The sequence below is a fragment of the Podarcis tiliguerta genome, assembly GCF_965153285.1.
Source record: "Podarcis tiliguerta genome assembly, chromosome: 14".
Taxonomy (NCBI): Eukaryota; Metazoa; Chordata; class Lepidosauria; order Squamata; family Lacertidae; genus Podarcis; species Podarcis tiliguerta.
The window spans coordinates 37,939,271-37,965,772 of NC_139547.1; the positions used below are offsets into that span (position 1 = coordinate 37,939,271).

Consider the following 26,502-nt stretch of genomic DNA (forward strand, 5'->3'; position numbering starts at 1 on the left):
GCTGCAGTCTCTCCCTGGCAGCTCACACATTTGCACTAATCCATAGTTTGACTTAGCATTGCGTGCGTATGTGGCACTTTTTGGGGGAGAGGGGTCCTTTCTAGAATAATAGAATGGCATTGTTTTCTAGGTTTGTTACACACACACTTATTTTTGGTGCCTGCTAAAACATTTTTGTTTAGACAAGCCTACACAGATATCTAGAATGGTGATATAATGTTTAGCTTATTGCCTATTTTTTGAATGTTTAAAATAATTGTTTCAATTATTTTTTAAACAAAAATTTTTTTTTTTTTATTCTCTTTGTAAACCTCTTTAAGGATTTTTTTTTAAATCAAGTGATATATAAATTTTATGAAATAAATATAGAACCAACAGAACTCATATTTTAGACTAGTAACTTATTTATGTGTTGATATCACACTGAAAATCATGTTTTTTTGGGAAAAAACACTTTGCACATTGAAAGTGTTTGTCATTCAAAAACAAACAGTGTCCTAAAATTACAGTATTGAGTTTCTTTTGACCATCTGGCAACTACTTTTGTTTTGTTTCCATTTTTAAAAAAGTAGAATGGAAACTTCACATCCTAAACATACATTCATAAGCTATCAAGAAAAAACAGGAGAATGCAATGTAGTTTATTATATATATTTCCTATCTTAAATCCCTTTTCAAAAAAACTTTATTTGAAGAGAGAATGTATACATGCTTAAATTAATTGTTTGCTTAGATTCCCTTTTCTTATCTCATATCAAGTCTCAAGGAGAATTATTAAGATGTAATCATTTTGTTTTGACAACTAACTTTAAAAAACACACACCAAGCTCTACGGAACCAATTTAGTTTTGGCCTGCGATTCTTGGACTAGGAACTAAGACCTATTGATATCTTTGCTGTCTAAAAGTTTGTAACTGCCTCCCACAATGTGGTATCCGGCAGATGTTTTGGACTACAGCTCACATCACCCACAGGCAGTGTGGACATTGGTTTAGGTCAGGGGTAGGCAACCTAAGGCCCGGGGGCCAGATGCGGCCCAATCACCTTCTCAATCCAGCCCGCAGACGGTCCAATAATCAGCGTGTTTTTACATGAGTAGAATGTGTCCTTTTATTTAAAATGCATCTCTGGGTTATTTATGGGGCATAGGAATTCGTTCATTACAATGGTACCTCGGGTTACATACGCTTCAGGTTACAGACTCCGCTAAGCCAGAAATAGTGCTTCAGGTTAAGAATTTTGCTTCAGGATGAGAACAGAAATTGTGCTACGGCGGCAGCAGGAGGCCCCATTAGAACAGTTTCAGGTTAAGTACGGACCTCCGGAATGAATTAAGTACTTAACCCGAGGTACCACTGTATTTCCCCCCCAAAATATAGTCCGGCCCACCACATGGTCTGAAGGATGGTGGACTGGCCCACAGCTGAAAAAGGTTGCTGACCCCTGGTCTAGGTCCTAGGATGATGGGTAGTTGTAGTCCAACAACATCTGGAAGGCTGATTTACAGGATCTGGTCCACTATGGCTAAGTTACTGATTTAAACCAGCCTGTAAATGTGTTGGTAGTGTCATTTGATTGCTGAGTGGAAATTTAATTTCCAAAGCAAGCAAGGTTGCTGTGGTCCTGAAGGTGTGACCTAATTTTCAAAACAGAGAAACAGTCTTTTTCTTAAAACTCTGTGAGAGAAACTTATTGACCTTTTGCCACACACATGGCAATTTATATGAGGCATACACACAACTGTGGAGTTGTGATAACTGAGGAAGCCTGTAATGAGTTATGCCAACTCAGAAATCTAAGAATTGAATAAGTAGGTGGAGAGTCAGTTATTCAGTTTGGACCAAAAGCAGATGTAAAAATACCCCCATTAAAAATGGATAACCAGAAACCTTACAATAGATCTTTAACCTCTGCATGATTCCCTGAGCACACAACAGAACATGTCAAACTTCCAGTGATAGTTCTTTAATAATGAATATATAGTGGGTTGGATTGAATAATATGTGAAAATATATTTTCTTTTTTTGCCTACCCAGTCAGCCTTCCCTGCTTACGGGCATTCATGCAGGAGCATAGCATTTGAGTAGGGCCACTGTGTGTAAAAACCAGTCTGCACAATCTTGCACATGGATGATTCCTGGATTTTATCTGGGGTAGAACTATGCTTTGAGACTATTCACATAGGACTTCATGCTAGTAGGTTCTAATTAAATGTTACTGTATGGATGACTGAGGACACTGGAAAAGAGTTGGATAGGGAGTGAGATGACTGTGGTGGACTGGGGTTAGGTCTGATCCTAGCCCAATTTGTATTAAGTGTTAAAATCACTCCTTACAATTGATTTTAGTAATCAACATTCCTGACAGACTAGTGTCCTGACAGACATCGTAGATGCAGGGCTAAAAGAATAGTGCCGTCCCTTAAATCATTTAGTACGTTGGGTGAGATTTGATCTGGGGACTTCCCTTCACTAACAGCACCAGCTCCTAGGGAATTGATGGTAGATATGGACATTTACAAAGAGAAATCTTCCGCAGATAATATGCCTAGTGTCTTGGCAATATTCCACTACCATCAAAACACAATGCAATGTAATAATGCATGAATTCAAGTTAAAATGCCTGTGCCACTCCACCGTGGAAAGGAGCATATTCTGTCTGTGTTGATGCACCTAAATCCTATGGAAAACAAGGGGTCATAATGAAACATTAAGCTGTAGGGCTTAAGTCCGATTAATTTAGTGAGAATTATGTATTCCTCTAACTTTCTCTGGATTGCACCCATTGTACTTAGCTACTCGTAAAACTGCGTTCCTGATTGTCAAATAATTATTCCCTTTTTTCTGTTGCCAGTACTTCAGCTAAGGCTACAGCAAAGGCGGACAAGAGAACAGCTGGTGGATCAGGGAATCATGCCACGTAAGACTAATTTTATTTTTTGCAGCTTGTGCAGCACTGAATTCTCAGACTTCTTGCTGAAGACAAAAGGAAATAACCAATAACATTTATGCCCCCCAGAAAACAAAAGGGATAATCAAAATTATGTGCTTTCACTGTCTTTTCTTTCTCAGACACAAACACACACACACACACACAAATATTTCACCTTTGTGGAATTTGTCTACCATTTTTAAGTCGTATGTCAATTTAGAATTATTGCTTCAGAAGCAACTAAAAAAACCTTATTGCTTGGAGATATATACTGTTTCTAAAACATGATTCAGTTGGTCGGAACCCAAAGATACCTTCCACATGAGAAAGTTACGTAACGCATGTGGAAGTTACAATGGAAAACCTAATCATGTGGAGCTGGGTGGGTTTTTGGTGTGAGAGGCTAGAACGAGGGGCTGGTTTTGTAAGGTTGCTGAGTGGCGGTTTGGGAAGAGGTGGCCCATGGCAAGAGTCTGGGTTACACTTTTTAGTAGACTGCTTGGGTCTGTTTCTACTGCACTTTCAATAAACCTTAAAGATAAGCCTCTTAGGGTGTGTAGGAAATGGGCTTTTTGTGTGCATTTTTAGAAACATCATATGCACTTTGTTTGCTGCTAATTGTTTTATTTTAGCTTTGCTATCTTGTGATAAATTTCGAGCGGGCTTGCTTTCCATGGAGTTTGTTCCTATTTATGTCTTCTTCTAAACTTTTCCTTCATTTGTGTGTTTGTGAGTTGGATAGCTTATGTGTTTGGGTGAGGCGGGGGGGAAGAGATGCCCCAATCCAGACGTTCAGTGGCAAAGTGGGATGCAGCACAGGTCGATGAAGAGAAGATAATAGCAAGCAGTTAATTGTGGTCCGTGGCCTTTTCTGTTCTACCAACCTGTCCTCCAGGCTGGTAGTGCTGTTGCTGTATGCCAGGTTGGTCATTGCCATTCCTTATTTACAAATTGATTTTGGGTGAAGGAGCTGACCTGGCATGCAGTACCATGATGTGAGTGTCTGTGCTAGGTGAGACAGATTTCACTACCCTATGGTACTTAGTACAATATCAGCGTAGGCTGGGTAGATGACACTTTGAGTGCAAGTAACATACGTCTCATAACCAAGACAACTGATGATAAAGGCATGTAATCTAGCCCACCCTGTGCTGTTGGTGATATCAGCAAAGAAAGCTTACTTCTGTCCCCATTACATCCTCCAGTATTCGTCCAGCAGAGTTTTCCTGTGATGAATGAGTTAAGATCTTGCCCTGTGGAAATGGCTTGGAACCCTCAGAAGCCTGCTATGACAAGTTTGCTAGGCATTTTGAGAGCAAGGTTATTTGATGCCATTGATAATACAGCTCTAGAGGAGGTGTTTAGATCCCCCTCAAGCCTGGATGTTTGGTATCAGTTTCAGATATCAGGACCTGATGATGCAAAACAAGATGCTTGAGGATACTTGAAGATGTCTATCACATGCAGGTCTAACCCTTGTCCAACTTGGGTTGTTAGAGCTAGCTGGGGTATTGAATGAGCGAGCCCAGAGGGTATTTAATTCTTCATTGCAGGAGTAGGTAATGCCTTCTGCATTAGAGGTGGCAGTAGTGCACCCTCTCCTCAAGAGATCTCCCTGGATTCTAGAGGTTTGCATCAAGTACCACCTAGTTACAAAGATTCCCCTTTCGACAAGATGCTTGAGAAGGTGGTGGCTGCTCAACTTCATATGCATGTGGAGGAAGCAGGCCAAATTATGCTGTTTGGGAACTCCTGAGCACAACCAATCCCTAGCGAAAGTGCGGTTGCCAGTCAGCTAATCAGTGCTAACTGTGAGTCCCTTTTGGCAGGGATGGGGAAGAGTAATGCAAGGGAAATGGGAGAATAATGAGAGTGCATGAACATTATTTTTGTTGATGTAAGGCAGACACCTGAACCAACCTATTATTCTCCATACACATATATTTGGTTTCTGTTTGCCGTTTCTACACAATTGTCACCTCATTCTCTAATACTTACTGGTATACTTACTGGGAAATTAATGCAAGCACCTCATTTTTCTGCTCATGGTCCTTTAGAAGCCACTCAATATTAATGATGTTCATTGAACTTATTGGTCGATGTAGGTTTTATTATTACTAACAAAAAGCTTGTCATTATGACAGGTGGGGGAGGGCAACAAATAGGAGGCCATATACTGTGGACAGAGTGCATTCAATGTTAGTTAGTAGAAACAAATATCAAGGAGTATAAAGTATCTGTCTTTAACAGTATGTTCTGATAGTTTCATGTCAGTCTTTTACTTCTCCATTGTAGCTTTGAAGAGCCCAGCTGCATTCCATGAGCAGATAAAGAGCTTGGAAAGAGCCAGGGTAAGGAATCAAGTTTAAACGTGTTGCTTCATTCCTCACATATATTTGCATTTGGAAAGGGTGAGATATGCAAGATATGTGAAACAAGATGAAACAAAACTAGATTATAATCTCTGGAACTAAATTTTGGGGTCATTTTTAATGAAATTTAAAGTCCTACAGTAACTAATACAAACAAGCCAGAAACAGGCAACAGTATGATTACTTATAATATTCTTCAGCCCTTTCCCCAGTCACTCTCATCTTCCACTGAATATAGATTTACAGTAGATAATCCCAGCCGAGATTCATTTTCTGTCCAAACAAACCACAATGATGTAAAGCCAAGGGTTGTTCTTGGCTTACGAATTGTGGTTTGTCTGGTAGAAGCAAACCCAGAGCACTGGTTTGCATGTCCCTCTAAGCCAAGGCTCATGATTTGTTACTCCTTGCCCAACAAAATGAGCATTAGTACACTGCTCATTCACAGTAAGCCATGGTTTATGGTTTACCATGATAGGTGCCAGTGTGTTTCATTGTAATGCAATATAGGACTCAATCATAGAGCAGCTTAAACTCAGTGCTGCTTAATGACATTCAAGGGGAAATGCTGACTTGTATTTCCTGTGGTAAGTGTGTTGCGTATTCACATTCAATCTGCTCAATAGAAGTGGCCTTAAAAAATTGGCAAACTGCACTATTGAGAAGTCATTATTGTATTTAAAAAATAAAACAGTTCAAAAACACCATAAAGTCTGCTGGTTGTAACTGCTGACTTGCTAGGAATCCTAAATTAGATTTATACCACATTTTGTTCACTAGCGTCACTATGTAGAGGAATAGGTTTGAAATACGTCATCTACAAAGAGTAAATTTGTATGAGTTGGATCTTGTAAAATGTGAAGGGGAGAAGTCTGCATTTTATCCCTTATTGTGTGAGTTGCCAAGAACCTGATGTTCTGTAGTATTCTCTAAATGATTTAATAATAAACATAAAACATAATCTTCCGATGTAAGGCAACGTCTTGCAAAACATTCTCAGATGGTTACTTTTTTTCTGTGACCAAAGAATTTTAATAATTTCCTTCAATGACAGCCGTTCAGGACTGCAATAAAGACATGTACTCTGAAAGCCATTTCCCAAAAATGTTTCCTTAAAGTGAACTGTTTGGGGTGAATTGCCAGTAAATGTGGTATATTTAACGTTCATGCATTTTTTCCTTCAGACTGAAAATTTTCTGAAGCACAAGATACGCAGTAGACCTGATAGATCAGAGTTGGTCAGAATGCACATTCTTGAAGGTGAGGACCCTGATGTCATATTTTCTGGCTGAACATTTTAAAACACTCAATATGGCTTCAGAACTTGAATATATTCCAAACCTTTAGAAAAGCCAATGAATCTCCCTTGATAAAACTAATTATTAATATGTGTTGATAAAATCTAATTTACTCGATTTACATATTTAGCAATCTTTGATTTAAGGTAAAGTGGATATTAGGGACATTAACTGTTGTGGTGTTTCTAGACCTCTTAATAAAGAATATTTATCTGCTTGTTTCAAAAATATGTACTTTCTGCTTCAAAAACAAATGTAGCTGCAAAGATTGTACAGTGCCAGAAATGCATAGCTTGTGGTAAACTGTGATAGCCATTTAAAATGGTCAGCAAATGCTCCCTAGAAATGCATGAATAATGTGATCTAGATGTTGAAAATATGGTTGTAATATTAAAATCAAAACAAATGTTCATAAAAAGGAGTTGAAAATTGTATAGTTCTTTTTAAAATGTGTCCCCTTTCTTCCAGAGACCTTTGCGGAACCCTCTCTACAGGCAACTCAGATGAAACTGAAAAGAGCACGATTGGCAGATGATCTGAATGAAAAGATTGCTCAGAGGCCTGGTCCTATGGAACTTGTAGAAAAAAACATCCTTCCTGTAGACTCCAGTGTCAAAGAAGCGATTATAGGCAAGTAGGGAACTGTGACATCATCAACACCATCATCATCATTTATTATTTATACCCCGCCCACCTGGCTGGGTTTCCCCAGCCACTCTGGGCAGCTCCCAACCAGATATTAAAAACACAATATAGCATTAAACATTAAAAACTTCCCTAAACAGGGCTGCCTTCAGATGTCTTTTAAAAGTAAGATAGTTGCTTTTCCCCTTGACATCTGATGGGAGGATGTTCCACAGGGCAGGCGCCACTACCGAGAAGGCCCTCTGTCTGGTTCCCTGTAACCTCACTTCTCGCAGTGAGGGAACCGCCAGAAGGCCCTCAGAAGACCTTCATACAAGAAGGTCTGTTACTTGTGAAATGTCCACAGGTCTTCACCGAATGAGTGCTGGATACATGTCAAAAATAACAAGTAAATTGTTTCTTCATTATCATGGCATTAAAAGGTGATTTCTCACCCCCATCACCTCTTTCATTTTAGCGGTTGGTCAGGAGAACTATCCTCAAGGATTGGATGAATCCTTTGATGAAGACAGCAGTGATGCTTTATCTCCAGATCAGCCTGCTAGTCAGGAATCCCAGGGCTCGGCAGCATCCCCTGGTGAGCCCAAAACAAGAGAGGCACCATCTCCAGTCTTGCCAACCCCCACTACTAATCAGGTAAAGTGTCTTGATTCCATGCCACAACCTTAGTTATTGCCATATTTTGCTGTTAACCAAGCATTCTTAAGATATTCTTTCTCTATTTGATAAATGTCTGTTGTGTTTTATGAAAACTCTGAAGTTTTGGTGGTTAGAAAATGTTCATTACTTCAAGCAAGTCTGTCCATTTTTGTTAGATGCATATGCTTAGCAGGTAGATATCAAACTCTGCTCTGAAAAGCGGTAGGAAGTCTTCCCTGTCGTTATTCAATATGAGCTCCAACATGCATAATAGTCAGGGATTTCTGTGCCAAGAAAACCCCCGGAATCCGTATATTTTCCATAAAACTTACATATAGTGGCTTCCTTTGCATACTTTCTTTTTCCTCCCAAACTTAATGGCAATGAAGGGATTGCAGTGGGGAGTGTTAACTCTCTCCTCTTCAGCCGTGACCAACCCCTTGAAATCTCCCCCTGCTGCAAATTGGCTTGGAAGAAGCCTTCTGTTGGCTTTAATAAAAGACTCCACACACACACACACACACACACACACACACACACACACCAGCTTGGTTATTGTATGTTGCGGTGGTAGGATCTTTTTGGAGAGTGCAGCTGGGGAGCTCAAAAAGGTTGACCCTGTGATATCTTGATGTCTATAGATGAAAGTGCTAGACCTTTTTGATTCATCTAGAATAAATACACACGGCACTGTGGCCGGGAAATCTGCTAAATAAGTATCTGTCCACACATCACATAGAATGGCCATAGCATATTTATTTTTAGATGCCGGTGTCTTTAAAATGTGATGTGGAAGATCATTTTGACTGGAAATGAATTCTCTTCTCCTTTTTACAGTTGTACTTGGGCTGAAAAATCTCCCTTGTTATTATTATTACTCAGATTTTCTGGAAATCTCTGTCTGTGGTGTCATAGCTGTTTCTTCTCTCTTCATGGTCTAGATATTTAACATTTCTTCATATGTGCAATCAAATAGTTAGCCAAGAACATAAATTTCTTTTCGTTACCGTTAGTACAAAAATAAATTAGATTCTTTTCCTTTTAAAAACTAAAACTAAGTCATGGTTTGGCTTAGCAAATCAGATCTGTATATCCTTGCCTCTCTAACAGGAATTTTGTTCAGAATACCTGCCAGCCAGCCAGCCAGCCATTCCCTCCTTCAGCAGGCCATTCCATCCCCTTCCACCTCTCTTCTCTTTTTTCCATGTTTTCCCTTTTTCCAACTGATACTATGTCTGTGACTAATGAGCTTGCACAATCCTTATAGGGCTGGGTTTCTTTGGGTGGGGGTGAGGGTGGGGGGTCAACTCCATCATCATGATCATAATCAAAATCATCATTATTTGTAGTTCTGTAAATAATGTTCTAGGGGTTTCCCCAGGCATTCTGATTCCTCCATTTTTTCAATTATTTCATTTTGACTCCACTTCTATTGACAGTCACTGCCTGAATGCACAAGGAGAAGAAATGACAAATTGTCATTAATAACGTTCCAAATATTTGTTAAATGCACTTTTGTAGGCTTACTTTTTTGTTTAATTTTGCCAAATTAAAATGTAATTCATGCAGCCAGTATGCTTGCAGCTGGTGAGTGCTGGGAACATTGTTTTCAGCAGTCCTAGTGCTTTGACCTAGAGAAAACTTGGCAGCAATGGGATAGATTAGAGGAACCAGACCCTGAGTGTGGAGGGAAACCCTGGCCACACTCAACAAAATGTTCTCAACCTTTAGCGGGAATTTACTCTCTCTGACATGCTATTTCCAGTGACCTTTTCTGATAAATTTGGATACTTTCAGTAGCAAAAGGAAGACACAAACCTTGTAAGCGGGAGTGTTTAATTCTACAGGCCACTTAAGAAAATATTTTATTGATTTTTCAAAATTCTACTGGTGACTCTTGAGACATAAATGTATCTAGAGTAAGACTTTCCTTTGGTTGCTCTTCTTGAGAAATTTTGGAGAATTTTCTTTTGGGGAATATGTGTGATGTAAATTCTTTTAGAAGAGCCAATGCCAATGTTGAAAAAAAGTTTGGGCAGTAGTTACTCATTTTGTTTTGTTTTCTTTATTATCAGTATCCTACATTAACACCATCACTACCTGAATTTCTGAAGCCGCCTGCCACTGATCAGCACACTACACGCTCTGCAGCTGCTGCTTCTCTTACCCCAAATACCGTGTTGGCAACAAAACTCAGCAGTGGGCCAACACTAATAAAGGTATGAGAAAACTGTCATACCTGATTTGTTTGGTTTATTTACTCTATTAACAAAGAAAAATCTCACAACAGGAGAGGTGAGAAATATTGCCAGATTCCTGTACTAGTATTATAGATCTTGCAAGACAGACATTTGAAAAATGAAGCCGCTTAAGTAAAGATAACTTTTTGTATAAGTACAGGTGCCACTGAAGCCATCACAGAAGAGCACAAATCATGGTCAAGTTGTTATTTGGCTGATATGTTAATTTTAAGCACCAGGTTTTTGCCAGAATCCAGTTCTGTACATTAAAGTAGAAGGTACTTCTGAAGGAAAATAAGTGATGTAAAAATGTATGACATTTACAACATTCACTGAACAGTTATTTGTAGTTGGACTTATGGTGGTGGGTTTTTTTGCAAGTGTTGTGTTCCCGACACTGCATTTTCTGAGATGATGTGGGAGAAAGTAGGATGTTGGCAAGGGATGTTCAGCCTTCCTTGAAACACACACACACCTACGCACAAAGCCTTGCATTTCAGTGTCAATACAGATTTAGTTTTGCTATCGCCAAGGTTTATTATTATGCCAGCTGGATTAGTGGCCTTCAGAGGATTGCAGGCAAGGACAACCCTCTGCCAGTTTCTATAAAATTGTTTTATAAGGCATTTCCCTCAGTCAAATAGACCCAGTGGTGATGTCACCTGTAAGCTAACCCAGCTTTTCCTGCAGTGGTTAGATTTTAAAGACCTAAAGCTGTGTAATGCAACAGATCTCTGCCTTGTGAGGCAACTGTCCCTAAGAAGGGACAGGTAACTATTGGAGAGTAGGATAGTCGGATATGCCAATATTTGTGCCCTAACAAATACTAGCCAATGCTGCCTCTGCATCACCTTTCCACCAACACTTACTGCTCACCCCTAGCATTTAGGAAGCCACAGACTGGAACGATCTAAGTTTGCTAGGCTTTGGAGAGTTTGCTTAGCAAAATAGTTAACAGCATGGGTTTTAAGCGAACTGAACCTGCAAAGGGTATCGGGAAGATGCTACCAATATACACTGGCAGTTATTGAGGACAAGTCAGAACTTTGCATGGTTGTGAGCAGATGGAACTTGGTGCAGGGAATGTGTTGCATGTGTAATGGGAGTCCCCATTTTCTCCACTCCAAGTGCTGGTTCCAAAATGCAGCTGGCAGATACGTAAGTTCAAATGTGTGTGGGAGCCTCTGTGGACATATGAAACATGTGGACATATGGTTTCAAATGTGGAAGACTTGGGGGAGGGGACTTTTGGATATGGTTAGCATAAATAGGAGACTAGTGATTTTGATTAGTGAATCTGTGCTATAGTTGCTTTTTAATTCTTGATTGAAGCCAAGTCAGTTTGTTGCAGTGGTTGTGAAGAATTTCCTTAATAAAGTTCCTGTAACTATAATACTGGACTGTGATCTGCCGTTTTTGTTTATAAACATGGCCTGCAGCCCAACAACAACAAAAAGTTGACTGTTACATTTGCTTTCTGTTCTTATTCATTCATGATTTGTTCCAAAGCTACAAATTATTACAGACTAGTAGGACAGTCTGCACATTCAAATTGCTAATTGACACATTTGAAGCATCCTTCAGAGGTTCATGAAAACCAGCCACGGTGATGCATCTCTATATAGCATAAGAACGTGTCTCATTCTCTTTTAAAGCCAGCCACATTCATGGTCATCACCATTTGAGAGAGGGAGACCTATTTTCTCCAAATCATGCATAATATGCATCTCTATCATAATGACCCCTTACTCACCTTTTCTTTCAACTAAGAAGTCCCAGATATTGGAACCTTTCCTCATAGGGAAGTTTCTCCACCCTCATTTTCATTGCCGTTTCTGAACTTTTTCTAGCTTTACTCTCTTACAGGATCTGTCATTGGTATCTAAATAGAAACAATGCAACAAGAGAATCACAGCAAATAATGCAAGAAGAGAAGCACAACTTGCACAATGACTGTTATGAACCCCTAAATCTCTTTGCCTATCCTTTTGCTTATCTATTGTGCTAAGGATGGAGAATCTGTCACCTCTGGATTCTGTTGAACTCCAACTCCCACCAGCCCCAGCTAGCACAGCTAATGGCTGGGATGATGGGAGTTACAGTTCTGCAACATCCGAAGGGGGACAAGCTCCCCACCCCTGCTCTGTACAGTTCTCTGAATTAGACAACCTTTAATTAAGTTACAACTTAGGTTGGAATTAACAGTACAGTTTCTCTTCTTGATGTATTTGGTAAAAACAAATGAACAAATTTGTAGTCAGTTCAGTTAATTCCTAAAACATGCTGGGTAGATCACATTTGCCTGACAGAGAATATACAAGCACAGAATAGAATTGCCTTTTGTTTGCTAAAAGATAGTTGCACAATCCAGAAGAGGAGACTGGCAGCCATCTGTACAATAGCCATTGCAGATGCAGAAGTGCATCTGAATAACCTCTTTGTTACCATTTTGATGTTCCATTGGGCTTCATTGAAGTGACTGCTTGCATCTTTTGATTTTTATGGAGAAACAGCTGCTTGTCTTGGGCCACCAGTTAATATAGTGATTGGTTGCCAGAGACTAAAGCTGGATTGGAGCCAATGTCATTTGTCATCAATGTATAATAATAATTATTATTTGTTTATTAAATTTATATACAACCCTCCATCTGATGATCACAGGGTGGTTTACTGCTGATCTAACTGGTATAGAGAGAAGTTTTGGGGTGGAGGGGGTTGTGTCTTACCTCACAGGTAACCAACACAATTTGAAAGGTTAGTCATTTTATTTAGGACTGCTTCAGACATAATATGGTCCACCCTCTGCCAGCCAGATTTGACAGATGGGTGGGTCCACTCATTTATCAATAACCTGAAATCATACGACATCTGGTATATTCGATCCCACTGGAAAGCAGTGGGACTTGTATTCAGTGCTGAATTTAAACAGTGCCAACTGTAAATCCCATTGCAAAGGAACCTGTGGGAGTGCACGCTAAGCCGACTTACATTCAGTGTTGTTTAAATTCAAGCCAGCATCCTAGTGCTCACTGCTAAAATCACTCCTGCTCCACTCCTCCTCCTCATTTTTGTTTGGAGAGAAACAAGCACTGGTTTTCATATAAACCTAAGTAAGCGCTCTTAAACAAACAAAAGGGAAATCACCATGTGCACTTTTGCAGAGTGACATCTTTGGGTTTAGCTGCACTATTCTTACACGGCATTTTATTGCAAGGTGTAAAATAGCCCTTCCCTGAGCAAAAGGGAACCTTTGGCTCCAACTCATTGTTTATGTTGTCTGTCTATGAATAGCAACCCCACCCCAAGAACCCAAGTGACAAACCTCGGAGCAAGAAAAGCAAAGAGCCAAAGCCCAGAGTGAAGAAACTGAAGTACCACCAGTACATCCCACCTGATCAGAAAGGTGAGAAGAATGAGCCACAGATGGACTCCAACTATGCTCGCTTGCTGCAAGAACAACAGCTTTTTTTGCAACTGCAGATCCTGAGCCAACAGCAGCAGCACTACAACTACCAGACGATTCTTCCTGCACCACTCAAGTATGTGAAGCTTTGTCAGTTTTGCCCCCTGTGTGGGAGAGGGGATGGTATTTAATAGGGAGACATATCAACTGCTATGCTTGCTTGGGTGTTTTGGGGCTTGCAGTCAGTTTTGGGGAGAGAGTAGGTTTCTGAACTGCAGAAGAATTCTGTTGGAAACAAGGGAATTGAGGGACACAGGACTTGTCTTGCTTCTATTTCTTCTGAAGGTTTTCGAAGCAAAGGAAACCTAGTTTGATAGGCAGGGGTTGCCATCCTCTTAAAAAAACCACACACACATCACACTTGTTTCATCTGGTTAAAGAGAGAGAAAACATAAAGCCCAGTCATATCATCTGCTATGCTAGGCAAAAATGGATGCATCAACAACCCCCAACCATAGCACATTGCAGCAATTTAGTCCAGGACAACAGTACTGTTTAAAGCCTTGCACATCAGATGTATATAGGATAGCAAAGGCAAGGTGGACACATGATGGTATAAAGCAAAGTTCTGGTCACATAGGAACAGCTCCTTGATCTTCACCCCAAATGAGGTGTCAAATCCCGTTATCCAAACAAAGGACTAAACTAGATGGAGCATTAATTGTGTGTGCTTTCTGCAATGTATGTAGCAGCCTTCAGACTATAGGGATGGGGGAGATTACTCTTTCTCTCTCTGCTGCAGCACAGATAAAAATTGCCTGTCGAAAGCTGCTGTCTGTGTTACAGCCAAAAGGAGCTTCCACTGAAATGCGTATTGAACCTGTGAAGAGGCAGTGCTGTTGTTGTTACCATGACAGGGGTAGAGGAGTTAAAATTCTTTTCCCCATCTCCCACAGCACTGAGGCTGTTCAGTCTTTCCCATTGTTATTGTGAGAAAAAACTACGTATGCTAATTGCATGGGCGCAATTAACATCAAATCTTGTTTAGTCCAGATGATGCTTCCGAAGTGTAGGCTGTGACTGTTAATCTGGACGGTTAATCTGTTGCAGGCAACAGGCCTTTGCAGACACCCATAAAAATGGGGCTTCCAACCCTTACCATCTTATGCACACAGCATTTCATATTAAACATGTATTGTATAAGTATGTAATAAATGCCACTGCAGGCATTCTCAAGGATAGCTATTTTAGTGTCAAAAGATAGGCTTTCTGCTTCTCTGAGATATTTACTGAAGTTATTATCCTGATAGAAACTGCTAGATTCCCCTTTTCTGGGAAGATCAAAGCCAATTTTCATGTACCACCCACTCCATGAAATGTGAATTGTCTGGATTCACATTTCAGCTGAGCCAATGAGGAAGCAGTACAAAGTGCTTTACAAATTCTTACTTTATTTCAATACAAATTCCCTCCAGCATTTTTAAACAAAGGCCCTATTGTTATGCTAACAGAATAAAATATATTTTAAAGTAACAAATGGTTTGGTCATTTTGCATTTCTAGTGGTATACTCTGACTTGTGCAGCATATATAAAATGCTTCATAGTTAAGTGGAAAATCACTTCACATTCAAGGCAATGCATATTACAATGAGGTCATAGAGAAAATGGTTGAAAGCTTCAATTCCTTTTTTTCTTAAAGGCCAGTGAGTGACAAACAGAGCAACACCGGGAATGTACCACTGAATACTTTGAGCAATAGCACATCTTCCGCAGCAGCCAGCACTCCGAGACAGAACAATAATATTTCCAACAGAAAACCTGGGCCCCTGCCTCCTAGCTTGGATGATTTAAAGGTAAAAAAAAAAGTAGGGCTGGGAGAGACTCCCTGCCTGAGATCCTGTAGAGGTGCTGCCAGTCAGTGTAGGCAATACTGAGCTAGATGGACCAATGGTCTCATTCATTATAAAGCAGCTTCCTACTGTATGTTCTTCTTGATCTGTTTCTTTTTTTTCATTCAAGCACCTCTTAAGACACGTGTGTTCAATTTGGCTTTTCCCAAGTCACTCTTTCCCCCTTTTACTTTTCTTTCTTCCCTAATTTATCTTGTCTTTAGTAATTTTAGGCACCCTATAAGTCGTAATATCTCCTGTGTGCAGAAAAAAAGCAATCTGTCAGAGTTATCCTGATATACTAGTTGGCTTCTTTTTCACAAATGCTTCTTTTTTCCTTTAAAAACAAAAACAAAACTCAGGTAGCTGAACTGAAAATGGAGCTCAAGATAAGAGGATTGCCAGTGTCTGGAACTAAAATGGATCTTATTGAGCGTTTGAAACCCTATCAGGATCTTAACAATAATTCTATCAATGCTAGTCATACAGCGGCAGTTACTCCTTCCACTAATTGTACCAGCCAGCCTGGAGAAATAACTGCTGTATTCCCTGTTGCTACATTAAACAAGCCAATAGCTAGCTCAGTTTCCAGCTTTTCTTCAGAAACAACATCTGGTGGAACTGGCGGCAAATCAACACCTATGGAATGCATCAACTCCCCTTTGCCCATTTCCCCGTCTCCTTCAGAGCCGTCCAGTCTCAGCACGGATGACACTAACATGGCAGATTCTTTGACGGAAATCATGACCGCGATGTCTCCATCACAGTTCCCAAATGCATCACCTCCTCTTCGAGCTACCACAAATGAGGACAGTCACGGGAGTGGAAGCATGTTCGGCATGGAGCTTGATGCAGCAGAAAAGGACCGTAAGCTCCAAGAAAAAGAGAAGCAGATTGAAGAGCTCAAAAGAAAACTGGAGCAAGAGCAGAAACTCGTGGAAGTGCTGAAAATGCAACTTGAAGTTGAGAAGCGGGTTCAGCAGCAGCAACCCCAAGCCTCAGCTAATATTACACTGACTTTGAATCAGAAGCATATCGGTCATGATGTCAAGGAGGAAGGCACTTTAGCAGATTGCTCTGATGCAAAACAACCTGTATCTGAAGCCAACCATTCTTTAGGACAGCCAGCGTCAGTGGATGTCCAGAACCTAGTTGCCAAAAAGGCTATTGTTATCAAACAGGAGGTACCTTTGGCCAAAGCTGAACCACAAAATGTCATATCTCAGTTTTATGTAAGTTCGCAGAGACAGCCACAAACTGCTGTTGTTGCCCAGCCTCAAGCTCTACTTACTGCACAAGGAACAGCACAGCTGCTACTGCCACTCTCTCTCCAGGGTCCAAATTCTGCCACTTCAATGCAACTACCTGTGGGCAGTATCCAGGTACAGGTATGAAAGGTTCCTCCATTTTGAGTTATTTGTCATTGTCACTTATAATCTGATAGCCATGGGGAATTATCTTCATGTGACTTCAGTGACTATTTTATCTATTGTGGTTTGTTATGGATGTTGAGGGTCGTCAGGGGAACCCTGTTCACCTCACAGAGCTACAATTCCCAGATTGGTTTAACAGCCAGTTTCTTTCACTACGGAACTCTGGGAAATGTAGTTCTCTGAAGGGAATAGGGGTCTCCTGACTACTCTCAGACCCAAGATTCTTTGGAGGAAGTCATGACTGTTTAAAGCTGTATGATAGTGCTTTAAACGTATATTGTAGGTGGATCATGCACTGGCCATAGGGTCTAATGTAAATGGATTAAAAAGTCATACCAGTTACTAGATTAGAGCTCTGGATTAGGCCTCTGGTACCAGTGCAAGGGGGATTTACTGTGAGTTGCTGACAGAATTATATTATTAATCCATTCTGTTATTACTATAAGAATAGTTGTTCTTGTGAACAGCTTGCCATAAAACATAATAAGAGAAATTCTCATGTGCCTAGATGAATGCAAGACATAAAATGTGCCACATATACAAATTCAGGGATTTTCAAAAGAGAAAGAAAGAAAAAGACACTTTCTTGCAATGTGTATAACTGGAAGTGGCATCAGCACACCTTTTTGGGATTTCTCAAGTAGTGCCTGGTGGACTGGCGCTAGAACAGGCAGTGATGTCAGGTAGAAAATTCATTTCAAAGAGACTTTGATTGACCAACTTTCCTTCCCATATTTTTTCTAGAACAGGGTTAATGATCACATGCACACCTTGAAATGCTCCTCTCAAGCGAGTGTGTAATAAAAAATGCATAATTTTGGCTTCACTCATTGTTTCCCTTATCTCTAAAAGATGCCTCTAGTCATCTTAAGGAAGAAGGCATAGCTCAGTGGTAGAGCACATGCCCAGTTTGATGTGCGCCTTTCAAGTAATCTAAAAGGATCTCCAGTAAGTGGGATGAGAGATGCGTTTGTAGAAGACCTTGGAGAGCTGCTACTTATCAGCACAGATAGTACCAGGCCAGATGGGCCGGTGGTTTGGCTCAGTTTTAGGTATATTGATATGTCTCTTGTGTCAGGTCAAGATGGAGGGATGCAACTGAAATACATAATTGCATTACACACACAAACACATACCCCTGTACTACATATACAAGCAGCAAGCACCATTTGCTTCTTCCCTCTAAAAGCTGCAAAACCACTTTACAGAGCCACACTGACCATGACTCTTTCTCATGTAGAACAGGACAGTGAGGTTTAACTTAACAAGAGTTGTTGTAGTTCTTGCATTTACCATGCAGCTCTTAATTTTCCTTTCAGCTTTCTGTTCCACAGCTTTCAAGGCCCACTGTGACATCACAGAAGCCAAGCCAATTGAAGCCACAGCGGTCATAACACCTGTCTGTCCATAAAGTAGCATTTGCTGCTCATGGGCTGTGAACATGTGAACTTAACATCTTCCTTAACACTGTGTTTAGATACTTCAGGAAGACTTGATGTCAAACATTTAAAGATTCATTATAACATCCCTGGGTTTCTTTATTTATGCATATAGTCCAGCTGTGTTCTGTATTGTGAAATCAAGCCATACTCTTTCTCCTGTAGGCCCAGCCACAGTCTGGCATTCCAGCCATGGCACAAGTATCTACTTCTGCTTTGTCCCAGAAAGTACCACAGATGCACTCTTCAGCATCCAAAGAAAATGCTTCCCCACAGCATGTGCTTGGTCACACCCCACAAAACAGACAGGTTGGTGAATTATGAATACAGATAGACTGCATACTGTCCGTGGAACTATTTACTTTTCTGCTTCCTACCTAAAAGTACATGATATTCCTTAAAGTAGGATATAGCATTGAATAGGATTCATAAATTGTTATTACATTTCTCTGATTCTTAGGTTAGAATTTTTCCTCATATAAAAATATTAGTATAATTATCACCAAAACGCTTGAATGGAAGTCATTTTGCACTGATGAATGTGATGTACACCATTCCATTATTCTTGCCATTTTTGCTACAGTATCCTCAGCAATACTTAATGATTTCAGGGTTTTTGTTTTTGTTTTTAAAAATCAATTGTGAAATGTACTACAACCTGCTATTGTGTCTTCTGAAAACTGCTATACTAAATTAAATCACACAGCAATGGGTAATTCTCTAAACTGCCTTAGCATTTTCATACATAAGGCATACATACATTTCTGTCCCAGTTGGTGTGCATTTGTGGTTCATTAGAGAAACATTGGTAGCACTTCACTGAGTTTCTTCTGTTTAATAGGAGACGTGCAATAGCACAGCTCATTCATTTTACTGAAGTGTATGCAGGAGAAGCTACTAGGACATTGCTACTGCAAAAAAGCCTATGGCTGCAATCTTACATCCAACACAAATAGAGCAGGGTGTGAAATGCCCCCAATGTACTCCTTGCTTGGTGTTCCACTACCCTGCTGAACTTATATCTCCACAGGACCATCCCTCCATGACAGAACTAGCCAACATCGGGCCCTTCAGAAGTTGTTGAACTACAGCTCCCATCTTTCCTTACAATTTATCTTGCTGACTGGGGCTGATGGGAGTTGTAGACCAGAAACATCTGGCAGGCATCACCAAAGGTTGGCTACAACTGCCTTGTTAAGGAAGGCCTTTGTACTTTCTCCACTTCAGTGATATTGCGCACTAGAGCATTTTATTCAATTTAAGATTGAATGTTATTATTGTTGGCCACACTAGGAGCTGCTTGATTGTTATTGTACACCATGCTCCTTTTACTTGAAGAAAAATGGCATGCATGAGTTTTAAATACATACATTTTGTTTTTACAGATATTTCCTCCTACCTCACCAAATACAGTATTTTCCTATCAGAATCAGTCTGTGACAACTCTACAGCAACCTTTGTTCAGTCAGACAGCAAATACCACTGTTCACTCAGGGAACCAGGTGCCCTTGGTGCAAAATGGACCCAGTGCTCCTCAGAAGGTATATTCATTTTATGTATTCAGTTACTAACTTATTTAAATCATTTATTATCTTGCCATTAAGCCAAAAAGAAGTTCCTGAAACAGCTTACAAAGACCAGGAATGTCAGTCCCTTCCTTTAGGCGTACAATCTAAAAGATGCAAAACAAAAGGAAAAGAGATCGGGAGGGATTAGCAGGGAAGCAAACTCAGACACTGCTTCTTAGTTACAAAGGACGTAAAATAACCAGTCAGAATGAAATAAGTTCAAGGACAGCAGGAGCTGGAGGTTTCTGGTCTCTCGATATAGCAGCTGCCTTTGACGCAGCTTGATGTAATAGCTTATACTTTGTTCCCCTACCCTAGAATATATATGCTCTAGGAGGTTGCTAGAGTAACATATTGGAGGCACTGTGACCATGGCATAAAAACAAGGAGGCACTCTCTCTTTTTGACCTGAGAACTTTTAAATCTCAAGACAACTTCCAAACCAGATGGGGCCACATTTAAATGATAGGGTTGTCTCCAAAGTTAATCCTACTCAGAAACAAGTGGGCACAACTAATGCTGGTGTTCAGCAGGTGTACTCTATATGAGACCTAGTCAGATTCAACCCTAAATGCCATAGGCTACACTTACTGCACAGCCATATAAAGGGAAGTTGTTCTTTATGTGCACTTTTCATTTCCAAAAGATTAATGGAGATGACGTACAAGGTGCTAAATTAGCACATTATTGTTTTTAAAGGAAAGTGATGTGGATTTCTTAGAAACACTGTTTGAGAACCTTCTGCTGCCACAATTATTTTCTGACTGTTTGCCATTGTTTCACACAGCTGGCCTCCCAGTCTCAACCCCAACAGTACATTTTGCAGCAATCTCTGTTCAGCAATTCAGTAACCAAGGCAAAGGACCCTCCACGCTATGAAGAAGCCATCAAACAGACCCGCAGCTTGCAGGCTTCTCAACGAGAGGTAAGATATATGCAGGAATGCAACAACTTGACATGTTTCGCCGTTCTACACAGAATAATCACATTCAACTTTCTGTACATATTTCCATAAGGAGCAGCCATGGGGAGACTAAGGGAGACACATCCCCCCCCCCCTTTTAAAACACTGTCACTATCAAAGTTTTGCCTTCCTTTTGGCTTTCTTCCCCTCTTTAGTAGGCTGAAAGTTTCAAAGCCCTCATATTCTCTGATCATTATTCTTCATTGGCTGTCTGCTAGCAGCCTAATCCAGCCAAGATCACATCATTAGCATGAACCTAGGACTGAATAATATATAAGTAAGGGGAACAACTATCATGCTCTTCTGCATCATGGTAGCTGTAATGAGTGGAGAAGGCTTTCTCTGTATTCTGTACCCTGTGTTGATTTATGCCTATTAGAGCATTCTTCCCATGCCTGCAGTTGTGTAGTACACCTTTCTCTGGAAACAGTGATTATCTTAATTCTGAGCAGAATAGCGGCTAATGATCCTACAGCACATTCTTATATATGTATCATCCCAACTAAATTCAGCAGTGTTTATTCCCAGGTAAGTGTGTAGCACTGCAGCCTTAGTTGGATCAATCCTTTGGGAAAGTGTCCCAGATCTGCAAAATGTTGTCCTTTAGCTAGTAAAATTGTGTTAACTTAAATATGCATAAGCCTGTTCCTTCTTTGGGATCAAAAATGATATGTGATCTGTACTTGTTGAATTCTACTTTATTGATTTTTCTTTTCCCTACACTGCAACTTGTTTGAATAATTAATAAAATCCATTTAAGAAAGAGCAAATGGGATCACAAAAGCATCCTTATTTAGGTAGAAACATAAGGTGTGTGGCATCCAGACCAGCACAGTCCCCATGGTGATCCCTACATGGTGCAGAGCATGCATAATTTAGGGAAAGGTGTGTGACATAATGAATAAAGAACTCTCTTGTGTTACAGATTTCCAGTGTTCACAGCCAGCAAATGGATGACCTCTTTGATATTCTCATTAAAAGCGGAGGTGAGTCAGACTGAAATGCATCATATGGTAGAGAGAGCTTCCTAATCCCTATTTTTGATTTAACAAGAACAGCTGGCAGGGAGGGGTAGCACTGTGGGTTTGACGGCCCAGCACTGGCTTTGCTGCTACTTACAAGGATAGGGTAGGGCAACAGCGAGGTTTGGGGTGGGGTGGGAATGCTGGATTGGCTCCACTTGTGCTGATGTCCTGCTTGCTCCTACACAGTCCTAGTAAGTATAGTGACACTGGTACCAAGAGGCAGCTTCCCTTCCAATTTGCTGCTCTTGCTGTTTAGTATAGAGCAGGGAAGGTGGCCTGGTGGCCCTCCGGATGTTCATCTGTCCCAGATAGCATGGCCAGTGATTAGGCAGGATAAGACATAGCCTAACAACGAATATTAGGACATATCGTCCTTATCTCTGCTCAAGAGGGATTTTGCTGTGAGCATCCTTGAGAGTGACATTCATAAAAAGTGTGTCTCTTATTGGATTTCATGTTTGTCATTCAGCATAAAAAGGTAGCTCATTCTCAAAGTAATCTCAAAGTAATGTAGTTTTAATATTTTGTTGGAAGCTGCCCAGAGTGGCTGGGGAAACCCAGCCAGATGGGTGGGGTATAAATAAATTATTATTATTATTATTATTATTATTATTATTATTATTATTATTATTATACTTGACTGTGCAATAACATTTATCTACATCAGGTTGATAGTGGCCTAATATTTAACCAGTTAATTCAGAAAGTTATTGACAGTTCATTAATGATGAGTGGTTTACAGCATGAGCTCAGTTAATCAATTTGGAATCCACTGTGTTGAGTAGAGATCTTCTCCCTTTAGTCATTGCAATAATCTGTGAAAGTCTTGTAAAGAGTCTTAATGAGGCCTTCATTGAATCATTGAAATGAGAAGACAGCAGGCTCTCTAAAAAGGGGGTGGCTATTTGACTCCTTTGGGTAACGTAGGTTTTGCAGCACATGTCTTTAATCATGTTGATAGTTGTACAAACATTAGCTTGATAACTTAATTAATTGTATAAATAATTCACCGCTTTCAAATTAATTGTATAAAAGCATAAATTTATTGCTGGAGTGGTGTACCAAAGTGAGTAAGGTTTTTTTTTCTTTATATGTAATAAAGAAAATATCTTACTGATTTATCTCTCATTGCCTTTTATGCAGAGATTTCTCTGCCTACCAAGGAAGAACCTTCTCTGATTTCCAAAATGAGACCCGTTACTGCCAATATCACCACAATGCCAGTGAACACAGTGGTGTCTCGTCCGCCACCACAAGTCCAAATGGCCCCTCCTCTCTCCTTAGAACCAACAAGCAATTTCTCTGTAAGTCTGGAGAATCAGCTAGAAGCCCTCTTGGAAGGAACTCTGCCTTCAGGAAATGGAATGCCTCATCTGGCAAGCAGTAGTGAGGACAGAGAGTCTTTCTCTCTAATCGAGGACCTTCAAAATGACCTCCTTAACCACTCTGGCATATTAGATCACTCACAGTCACCTATGGAAACAACAGATTCTCAATTCACCGCTTCTAATTCCTGTTTATCTCTTGATCTTCCGGACACAAATTTAGACAACATGGAGTGGCTAGACATTACCATGCCAAATGCTTCTTCAGGATTAACTCCTCTCAGCTCAACCGCCCCAAGTATGTTTTCAACAGATTTTCTTGACCCACAAGATCTACAGTTGCACTGGGATTAACTAAAAAGCCAAAGCCTACTTGACCACGGTTTTTAAAGATCCATTTACAGCATAGGTCCATTATTTCACTTTCCTTGTTTTCAGGGTAATCTTGAAAATTATCTTTACGGTGTAAAAACAAAACAAAAAAAATTAGACAAAAAGCATGATTCCCCCCACCCCTGGCAATCAGTTAAGGGGAGGGGAGGGGCAGGGGGGAGAGTGAGATTGGATCTTAGTTCATGTAGCTGGGATAAGTCATAATAAAACTGTTCCTGACTGTTGCTATAGACAGCCTGAGCCAAGCTTAGCTGCCTTGTCAAAGCTCTGGCTAAGTTAAAGAAAACTGATGGGATTTGGTGAAAGGATTGAAGTTGGCTATATTTGGACCGCTTCATGAGTTTAAAAAGTCTTGAGGTAATACTTTAGGGCTACCACATTTAGTCATTTTAATCGGCTAGACTGAAATGGTGACTTTGATTAGTTGGGCATCAAAACAAGTAATTCCCCCCCCCCCCAGTTGAAGTTCTTTTAGAAAAACTCTGCACATAGGAAGCACCATTTTAGGAATTCCCCTTCCCCAATTATGTGACAAACGAAATGCCTCTTCTAAGATGATGCCTGCTGCAACATGTGTGTGCATCATTAAAAACAAAGGAAAAAATATATGCTTTGGTCTTGACAACTATTGGTTTTCTTATATGCAAATGTATGATTATTTACTAGGTTAATTAAGTAAGGCTGTAATCCTTCATGGGGAATCAATCCCGCTGAATTCAGTGAGACTTACTTCTGAATAAACATGGTTTGGATTGCGTTGTAAGTAATCAAGTAAAACTAAAGATTAATCAGCTAAGATTTCTTCGGCCAGAGCCTTATTTAATTTTCACCCAGAAGAAATATAGGAAGTGCAGAGGCACACACATCAAAAACGCAGTGAGGTGTGTGTTTTGCCCTCTATATATTGACAACAAATAGTTATTTGCATAATTACAACCAATTTTACTTCTCTTATTTTATGTAGGATATCATATAGGCAGATTAAGATGCACAACAATTTTCTTTCATTTGTTAGGTGTTCATAAGCTATTTGGCAATTAAAATGCATGAATTTGGATCCAAGTGTGCCCTTGCATATGCAGAAGACATCTTCCATTTGTAAAAGGGGATATTTTACACTTTGTTCTTGAATGTTTCCAGAGAAAAATGAAACTAAATCCAAATAAGAAGAGCTCTTGCAAGCTCTTTCTCAAGAACACTCTTACAAGCTGTTTCCCTTCCCCTCATAATTCTTTGAATCCAGCCCATATGCTGACTTTATGTTAACACATTCAAAATTAACAAAAATCAATGTTTCCAGACCCAAATTCAGAACCAGCATTGTTTTTTATATTACGTGCAAAATTTAAATTACAAGAACACCATGAGTGAGAAACGCACCAACGTGTGTGTTTGCCTCGTTCTAAAATACAGTGGTGCCTCGCAAGACGAAAAGAATCCGTTCCGCGAGTCTCTTCGTCTTGCGGTTTTTCGTCTTGCGAAGCAAGCCCATTAGCGGATTAGCGCTATTAGCGGCTTAGCGGGCTTAGCGGATCAGCTGATAAGCGGCTTAGCGGATCAGCTGTTAAGCGCTTAGCGGCTTGGGAAAAAGGGGGGGGGGAGGGAAAAAACCCTGCAGGAACTCACAAGACATTTTTGTCTTGCGAAGCAAGCCCATAGCAAATTCGTTTTGCGAAGCACCTCCAAAACGGAAAACCCTTTCGTCTAGCGGGTTTTCCGTCTTGCGAGGCATTCGTCTTGCGGGGCACCACTGTATCTGAATTCTCCACTTTCAAAATATTTAAGTGAACATGTAACAGCGTGAATGACATTCACACAGAGGAGTTACCCATCCCCTGCTGCCTGAGCCGTCTAACTGGAAATGCCAGCGGTTGAACCTGGGACCTTCTGCATGCAAAGCATGTGCTCTGCCACTCATCTGCAGCTGATCATTTGTTTGGCAGGAAGAATGAGGGATATTACAGTATAGCTAGCCATCTTACTGTTCTTGAACGTCTCTGGATTAGGGCCCTAGAATCAAAAAACTGTATAGTTGGAAGATACCTCAAGGGTCATCTAGTCCAACCCCCTGCACTGAAGAAATCCCAATATGCGGTCCCCATCCAGTTTGAAACCCTACTGGACCCTGCTTAGCTGTGCAAAGCAGCTGGCGGTTTTATTGCTGCACCACTTGTATTCACAGTACATTTTCTAAGGCAACAGTGGAACAACAGCATTTGGTAGAAATTAACTATTTGGATATTGAAATATATCATCAAAAAAGTTACAGTTCAAATGAAACTTATTCCAGAAAGCTCTGTCCTCTTTTAACCATGAATAAATATTGGAAAAACTACAACCATTCTACAAGGGTTGTGGATTTCAATGAAACTCAAATGAGAAAATAATCTTTATTGTATGGTAGGCTTTTCAGAGCAAGGTTCCTTTTTCATACAAATCTCAGCATAATACTTAGACTTTTTAATAAAATTATCAGAATTTTAATGTTCATTACTCATAACATTTGATCCTGCATTTATGACCTTGTTTTGTTAAAAAACAAAACTTGTGAATCCCTTAGAATTGACAGACACAAGAATCACTGATAACGAGTACAGTCGAGTGAACTCATATCTGCATAGCTTGGTTTATTCAATGTGCAGCATTTTGAGCCAACTTCACATTGAGATTGCATATTTGCAATTTATTTTCTCATAAAGCCACGACTGTGAAGATGCCAATTTAGACTGTGATTTCGAGTTAACATGGGCTGTCACATTGTAGAAAATATGAGTAATGTCAGGGTAGCTTCACACCAAAAATCAAAATTAAAATTAATCTGGGACCTATGTTTGGGAGAATATTCTTATGCCACTTTGCCTGCCATAGGTTACTCGAGGGTCATATTCAGCAACTGGATACAGTTGAAGCACTAGCCTTGTATTTCAACACTAGTGT

General features: G+C 40.1%; 1 protein-coding gene across 9 annotated transcripts in view; it reads left to right on the forward strand.

Moving 5' to 3' along the window:
* The window catches only part of MRTFB (myocardin related transcription factor B), an 88,681-nt gene extending 63,969 nt beyond the window's left edge, over nt 1-24,712 (forward strand). For all 9 annotated transcript variants that reach the window (XM_083412530.1, XM_083412525.1, XM_083412528.1 and 6 more), the window contains 14 exons: nt 2,854-2,919; nt 5,227-5,282; nt 6,488-6,563; nt 7,070-7,231; nt 7,704-7,882; nt 9,961-10,104; nt 13,417-13,664; nt 15,229-15,382; nt 15,781-16,806; nt 18,456-18,599; nt 19,676-19,831; nt 20,646-20,783; nt 21,748-21,808; nt 22,991-24,712. In XM_083412530.1, coding sequence (XP_083268656.1) covers nt 2,854-2,919; nt 5,227-5,282; nt 6,488-6,563; nt 7,070-7,231; nt 7,704-7,882; nt 9,961-10,104; nt 13,417-13,664; nt 15,229-15,382; nt 15,781-16,806; nt 18,456-18,599; nt 19,676-19,831; nt 20,646-20,783; nt 21,748-21,808; nt 22,991-23,526 — 3,146 coding nt within the window. In that variant the 3' untranslated portion in view covers nt 23,527-24,712. The remainder of the gene's footprint in view (nt 1-2,853; nt 2,920-5,226; nt 5,283-6,487; nt 6,564-7,069; nt 7,232-7,703; nt 7,883-9,960; nt 10,105-13,416; nt 13,665-15,228; nt 15,383-15,780; nt 16,807-18,455; nt 18,600-19,675; nt 19,832-20,645; nt 20,784-21,747; nt 21,809-22,990) is intronic.
* The last annotated feature ends 1,790 nt before the right edge of the window (nt 24,713-26,502 follow it).